The sequence below is a fragment of the Durio zibethinus genome, chromosome 2 (assembly GCF_047325235.1).
Source record: "Durio zibethinus cultivar Kanyao isolate XHJ-2024 chromosome 2, ASM4732523v1, whole genome shotgun sequence".
Classification (NCBI taxonomy): Eukaryota; Viridiplantae; Streptophyta; class Magnoliopsida; order Malvales; family Malvaceae; genus Durio; species Durio zibethinus.
Window position 1 is genome coordinate 8697269 of NC_143163.1, and position 7096 is coordinate 8704364.

The 7096-nt window shown below is 37.0% G+C and overlaps 2 protein-coding genes across 3 annotated transcripts; one reads left to right on the plus strand and one right to left on the minus strand.

Moving 5' to 3' along the window:
• The first annotated feature begins 252 nt into the window (after positions 1 to 252).
• Positions 253 to 2897, plus strand: CYP86B1 (cytochrome P450, family 86, subfamily B, polypeptide 1). The gene is made up of 2 exons (XM_022906734.2): positions 253 to 1577; positions 2331 to 2897. Exons 1-2 carry the CDS (start codon positions 339 to 341, stop codon positions 2733 to 2735), a joined length of 1644 nt encoding a protein of 547 aa, XP_022762469.1. The 5' UTR covers positions 253 to 338; the 3' UTR covers positions 2736 to 2897.
• A 103-nt stretch (positions 2898 to 3000) lies between these two features.
• Positions 3001 to 5945, minus strand: LOC111309222 (Metal-dependent phosphohydrolase). 2 transcript variants are annotated; one of them, XM_089749567.1, is made up of 7 exons: positions 5767 to 5945; positions 5436 to 5466; positions 5330 to 5348; positions 5027 to 5124; positions 4711 to 4809; positions 4206 to 4378; positions 3001 to 3302 (listed from the first exon to the last, which is right to left on the minus strand). In XM_089749567.1, the coding sequence occupies exons 1-7, from the start codon at positions 5929 to 5931 to the stop codon at positions 3264 to 3266; spliced, it is 624 nt and encodes a 207-aa protein (XP_089605693.1). In that variant the 5' UTR covers positions 5932 to 5945; the 3' UTR covers positions 3001 to 3263. The 2 variants fall into 2 exon arrangements, with proteins under 2 accessions (XP_089605693.1, XP_022763934.2); XM_022908199.2 differs by lacking the exon at positions 3001 to 3302 and adding an exon at positions 3653 to 4063.
• Positions 5946 to 7096: the final 1151 nt, after the last annotated feature.

Below are 7096 nucleotides of genomic sequence, written 5' to 3' on the forward strand. Positions count from 1 at the left end.
TCTGTAGAAACTCGCCTTTGACACTCAACCAAGTAGCGTTGTTCCCATTCTCATTACTCTTTGCCCAAACATTCCATAAGCGGGAGAAACTTCCGGATGAGCCCTGGATTTTGTTAAAACTCCCAATTTTAAGAAATTGCCCGCTCACAAGAATTTGTTACGAGTCACAGATTGGGTGAAGCAGCTACACAAAAATTTCAGCTCACCAAATCAAACCAATTGGGCCAAAACATGCACGCCAAGAAACAAATGTCCTATCCCTTATAACGCATTGCCCCCCACCCCTCCCCCATGCAAAATTAGCCAATTTTCCTTTCGTATCTTGTCATCCAAAAACCATGATCAACCCTAGCAGCAATCTAACTTCCTCCTCCTCTTCCTCCGATGATAGTTTTCTTGGAAACTTTGTTTCCGGGCGGCTGTTTTTCTTACGAGATCTTCAAGTTTTGGAGCTAATTCTTTCGCTTATCATCTTTATTACTATAAATTCCTTGAGGCAAAAAAGACGTTATGGCCTGCCTGTGTGGCCATTCCTAGGTATGCTACCATCGTTAGTGTCCGGTCTTCAATCCGACATGTACGAATGGATTTCCGATATACTTTGCCAGCAAAATGGTACTTTCAAGTTCAAAGGTCCATGGTTTAGTAGTCTCAATTGCGTGGTTACTGCTGATCCTAGGAACCTTGAGCATCTTCTCAAGACCAAATTCTCTGTTTTCCCCAAAGGGCCTTATTTCCGTGACACCGTTCGTGATCTCCTCGGAGATGGGATATTTAGTGCAGATGATGATACCTGGCAACGACAGAGGAAAACAGCTAGCATTGAGTTCCATTCGGCTAAGTTCAGGCAATTGACCATCGACTCATTGCTCGAGCTTGTTCATGCCAGGCTCTTGCCTGTCTTGGAAAACGCAGTGAACAAATCAATCTCCATTGATCTCCAAGATGTCCTGTTGAGGTTAACTTTTGATAATGTTTGCATGATAGCCTTTGGGGTTGACCCCGGGTGTCTACGTCCTGGATTGCCCGAAATACCATTCGCCAGAGCCTTTGAGGACGCAACTGAGGCTACTTTGCTACGTTTCGTTACGCCAACATGTATATGGAAAACCATGAGGTTCCTTGATTTGGGAACAGAAAAGAAGCTGAAAAGATCGATAAAGGGCGTGGACCAATTTGCTGAAGAAGTTATCAGAACAAGGAAAAAGGAATTGTCCTTACAAACAGAAGAGAAGAAGCAGAGATCAGACTTGTTAACAGTATTTATGAGGTTGAAAGATGAACAAGGAAAGCCATTTTCAGACAAGTTCCTGCGCGATATTTGTGTGAACTTCATACTTGCCGGAAGAGATACTTCTTCGGTGGCATTGAGCTGGTTTTTCTGGTTGCTGGAAAAGAACCCAATGGTGGAGGAAAAAATTCTTGAAGAGATATGCAGAATTATTAATGAGAGACAAGAGATGCAAAACGGGCCGTTGATATTTAGAGCAGAGGAGATAAAGAAGATGGATTATTTGCAAGCTGCATTATCAGAGGCTTTGAGATTGTATCCTTCCGTCCCTGTTGATCACAAGGAGGTATCTACCTTTTAATCATCAATGATTAGTTTTCATCTTTGGCGGGTTATTGGCATAACTAATTTCTTTGATCGGAATATGAAATTAACCAAAGCTATGTTCAGGTTGCTTTTGCCATAATTCTTCCTATTCAAGTTACCGCAATTTTACTTTAGTGCTATTATTTTTTTATTAAATCATAAAACTTTCTTTTTTAAGGAAGAGACCATACTTTGGGATAGGGTAAGGAATTGCATATATTAAAATTTAAATCTCAAACTTACAAGATACTACTTCTTAATAATAATTGTATAATTTAATTGAGTTATATTCTGAGTTTTAGATCATCAAAGCTTAGGCTACATTATTTTCATGCTAATCTCTTGGTTTGTCGTGGCCTAGGAATGATTTTGGTGAGTTTGTTGTTCACCTAACCGCACATTATGGTCAAGACACATAACCTAGGAGTATCAAATAGTTAAAATGAAATAATAAGTTGATCACCTAGATTTAAGTGAAGACTATATGAGGTTTAAAACGAAATTTAATTCGGTTGATTTATATAATTATCTTTAAAATATAATATTTAGCAGAATTGAAATTCAAATATCAATACTCACAATTTTTTTCTTTCGTGGTTTTTTATTAAAAAAAAAAAAAAAAAAAAAACTTAGAAACTTGTGACTGAAACTCTACCTATTTCTCTAAACCCTATTTCCCCTTAATTATTAACTTATCCTCTGTCATTTAAACATTGATTTATTGATCATTCAGGTTGTTGAAGATGAAGTATTTCCAGATGGAACAGTGCTAAAAAAAGGAACAAAAGTAATTTATGCAATCTACGCAATGGGAAGAATGGAAGCCATATGGGGAAAAGATTGCAGGGAGTATAAACCAGAGAGATGGCTAAGAGATGGCAGGTATATGAGTGAGTCGGCCTACAAATTCACTGCCTTCAATGGAGGTCCTCGGCTCTGCTTAGGAAAAGATTTTGCTTATTATCAGATGAAGTTTGCTGCTGCCTCAATCATATACCGTTACCGCGTGAAGGTGGTGAAAGATCATCTTGTTGCACCAAAACTTGCATTGACCATGTACATGAAGCATGGCCTTAAGGTGAACCTAATCGAGCGCCACGAATCAGAGCTTCAAAACTACCTGAAGACGCATACTTGAATATATTGAATAAGCCTTCTGTTAATAATTATGTTTCCTCAGTCTTCTTCTTTTTCCAGATGCACTGATGCTATTGAACCATATACATTTGGTTATGTTTAGGATGGTGCAATAATGGATTTGTTATATATATATATATATATATATATATATTGGATTGTTCATTATTTGGTAACTACTGATCTATGTAAGTATTTCTACGGTCATCTGAGCCATTAAAGCTACATATGAATAAATCAAACATGACATTTGTTTCAAGTAACAAGGCCTGTAAAAACACTGCCTTCCCATTAAAAATTCATTGTCCATCAAAGATTCAGTCAATCCTTCCATCACTTTTACTGCAAAAAGTCCTACATGTTCTGCTTTCCAAATGAGGTTTCTGGGATTACCAATATTCACGATGCTTCAGAGGCTGAAAATCTGCCCATTTTGGAGGCAAGAAGCAGATTATCTTCCGCGCTGCTTTTTTATCCAAACATTATTGGATTAGCCCTGATCGCTCATCAAACCTGAATGGTTTCATTCCTAATCAAAATCAACGAACAAAATTGAACCTCCAATCACCTACACACGTTTCATCAAGGCCGAGCAACATACTCAAAATCAGCAATATTGACTAGGGTGAGAATTGGACAAGAAAGGCTCACATTGTCCTTGGTGGATGATAAAGGTATAGGTGAGAAATATGGCAAAAGAAATGAGTAAGAATAATATATACAGCACCGCTGCATAAGAGCCTGTCCATGTATTATCTGACATATTTACGGTACAAATATGAGCTTGAACATTATACATATCGTAGAAAAAAAGCATGAAAGCCTTATCAAAATAGACATCCTATAATTGAGTTCGGAACAATGATAAGTGTTGGCTCAGGTATAAATAGGCATTCAACATGATTTGAAGATAGAAAATAAGGAAATAGTTACATAGAAGTGACTTCACCAACAACCTGTTTATTGTTTAATAAGGTACAGCATGCTCACATTATCAGTAGATATATTGGTCCATTCAGAAATGAAAATAGCCCTCCCACAAAACGTTGTTCATGGGTCACAAGTAATTTTGAAATGTAGGATAGTACAAGCCAGCTTCCTGTAGCAGGCTAACTAGAAGAAAAATGCTGAAATTTAAATTAGTAAGAAACAGAAAATTCATAAGGTAATTTCTGTGCCTTTATGTTCTCATTTTTCTCTCTTCAATTATATACTGCATCTAGGTGCTGGAAATCACCTCATTCAGGCCCTCCCATCCCACTCATCATAAAATTCTTTAAGGAATTCCTCCATGAACTTATGCCTTTTCTCAGCCCTACTTTGCCCAGCCTGAAATTTCCATCAATTCTCAAACTCAATGGCACAAGAGATGCTAAGAATACTTGCGATAGCACATATATGGACAACTAAAGTAATATCATGCACCCAATCATGGTTATGGCTAGAAGGACTGCCTTACACATCTGATTACCTTAGTTTTCATCAAATCCTTTAACTTGAGAAGCTTTTCGTGGAAATGATTCACAGTAGTCTGCTCCTCTTTCTTCATGTACTGTTCCTTGGATAAGTCTGATCGTGGCTGGATGGCAGGATCATGAAGCACTCTGTTTCTGTTTCCACCAAAAGTAAAGCAGCGAGCAATTCCTGAAATCAAAGAACTTGAGTTCAGCACAAGACTTATGGGTATTTTATTTGTGTGAGCTACATTCGTAGAGGAGAAAAGAGCATAAAAAAGGTACAGATATCTTTATGTGAGCATGCATATGAGCAATTATGCCAGCAATGTGTTATATAAACCACCCTACAGGCAAAAGAAATGTTGAGGACATAATTTCTTCTCATGTCAGCCAAGTATACACTATGAAACTATTTAAAATTCGAGCTTATAACATTCGTATCAGATCATGGGTGAGGAATTTTCCTTCAGAAGCTAACACACAAACTGAATAAAACAAGGTAAATAACACACAAATTACCTATTGCACCGATTGCATCAAGACGATCAGCATCTTGCACAACCCCAAATTCAGGGGGAAAATCATCGTTTCCTAGCCTTGCAAGTTCATCTTTAAACCCTGAAAAAACAGGACATCAGTCATACTCATTTCTTAAACCAAGGAGCTCATAATAAAGGATACTTAGAACACTGGTAATGTACAAGGAGAAGCCTACTTGACATTCAATTATTGAATAGGATTGATATGAGGATACTTTAGTGACTAAGATAGTAGGGTCACATATATGAAAGCAGAAATGGCACAAGATTAGCTAAACAATAATCCTCATACTTACCCATTCCCTTTATGATGCTTAATATCTTTATCTTTTTGCTGTCATCGATGCCCTCTTCCTCAAGAAAATTCTCAACAAGTTTCTCCTCAGATGGATCCCTGCATGCCAATGAAGGAACTCAAACATCAGAGCAAATGAAAAACGAAAACAGTCTTTGGGTAGCGCAATACTAAAGCTAACTTAACTAGAAGAAGGAATGCACTAATGGACTGTATTTAGGAAACAGAAAAGCAACTCTAATGCCAGATAGGAGTTAATTAATACACATTACGCGGTACTTATGCAAATATTAGAAATACAAACCTCAAGTATTTGTAATCACCTGTAGCAGAACAAGAAACCAACATTTATTAATGATCAGTAAATTTTGGGGACGAAAAGGGTTTTGAGAATAGGAATAGAAGAGGACCTATATCATGAAGCAGTGCAGCTAGCTCTACCTGCCATGCAAAATCAAAGGCAGAAGACAAATTTAGAAGGAAATCAACAGAAGGGAAGTGAAAAGTTGAAGAACAGTGAAAGACCTTAGCTTTGGAATTAAACACATGAAACAGATTCTAAGGCCTCTAAACTCCAGTAGAAGATCAAATAAATAAAATAGAGCAGAATCCCCAATCAATTGTTCAGTTCAGAGAAATAGCTCAGAGTTTGGAGCCTCAAAAATAAGTTTCAAGACTTGAACTAATTTTTTCAGTACAAAGAGGGAAGTAAACTGGAAACCAAAATATATATTCATTTACGATTTCCATGGAGTCAGGGTTGGAGGAGAGGCCTTCCTCTCGTGCGAGGGAGAGGGCGAGGTCTCTGACCCTCCACACGTGCGAGGCATCATGGGAGGCATCGTTCCATTTCATTGCTCTCTCCACCAGCTGCTCTGCCCTTTTCACCGTGTTTCCGCCCGCCATTCCCTCCCTCGATTACCCAACTGCCCAATCTTGGCTGTCATATATACATTGTAATTGGTAATTTCAGTCTTTAGGGTGGCCAGTGGTGGGTCGAACTCTGTTTGAGATGGGCTTTATGATAGCTTAGTGGTCACTGAATTGCGAGTAAAACAAAGCAATTGGACCAAATCTCATAAACCCAAACCAGCTATCAGGTTTCTTAGTCAACGGTTTTATTTGGGAAAAAAAGAAATCAACTACTTTAATGTGAGATCATTAGATGGTTCAATTTATAAATAAATAAACATTCAAAAAAAAAAAAAATTAAAACAGTGAACGATTCATTGTTGAGTGTTTGATCACAATGCGAATCCAAATGGCTGTGTTGCGACCAGTTCTACTTGGCAGCTTCATTTGGTCCTTCGGGAACTGTCCAAACTTAACAGCAGCAAAATCTGCTTTTTGTATCAAATCTGATATAATACTCAATTAAAAACACATCAAATATAATCCAATGAAAAACAACAGCTTTTAACTCAAGATACGTCAGTACTCACTAAATTAAAATGACCAACTAACAATGTTGTAAACAAATGGATTACATATCGAAAACCAGTGCAACGTGTTGGAAAATAAGTTGTGGAGCAAAACTCAAATTTTGAAAGAATATAGCAAATACAAACAAATAAGGATTTGCCTTTTTCTCTATGTATCCGACCATGAAGTCATAGCTGATTTGCTTTCCTCCAATTGCAGGTTATCTATAGCCATACCATCATTGGCAATGGCATCAATCCATAGAGGAAGATATTTAAATAACATAATAATGATTAATTGTTGTATTTCTTTGTTTCTCTCTCTTTCTCTTTTTTTTTTTTTAATACATATAGAAGCTGTTTAAAGTGATTTTGAATAGAAAAATCCTTAAATTGCAACTGCTTCCGGGATTAGAGGAATTGGATTTTTGGAGGGTTTTGTAAATTTGGAATTGACAACTAAGAACAAAAGACAAAAGGTGGATCCAAAATGTTTTATCATTATCATTGTAAACAGTCATGTAATCTCTTGATAAAATATTAAATTTTTAATATTAATAATCAGAATTCAATTTTTAATAATTTCGTTTCATTAATGTCTCAGCTAAGCCGCCCCTAACATCCAACTATAGAATCGGCAGGTTCTAATG

Bases quoted from the DNA above. Each gene is read 5' to 3' on its own strand.
- CYP86B1 (XM_022906734.2), top strand. From the start codon at position 339: ATGATCAACCCTAGCAGCAATCTAACTTCCTCCTCCTCTTCCTCCGAT. The intron at 1,578-2,330 runs GTATCTACCTTT...TTGATCATTCAG, and splicing joins TCCCTGTTGATCACAAGGAG to GTTGTTGAAGATGAAGTATT.
- LOC111309222 (XM_022908199.2), bottom strand. From the start codon at position 5,931: ATGGCGGGCGGAAACACGGTGAAAAGGGCAGAGCAGCTGGTGGAGAGA. The intron at 4,810-5,026 runs GTAAGTATGAGG...CTGTTTTTTCAG, and splicing joins AAGCATCATAAAGGGAATGG to GGTTTAAAGATGAACTTGCA. The intron at 4,064-4,205 runs GTAATCAGATGT...TGGAAATTTCAG, and splicing joins AGGATTTGATGAAAACTAAG to GCTGGGCAAAGTAGGGCTGA.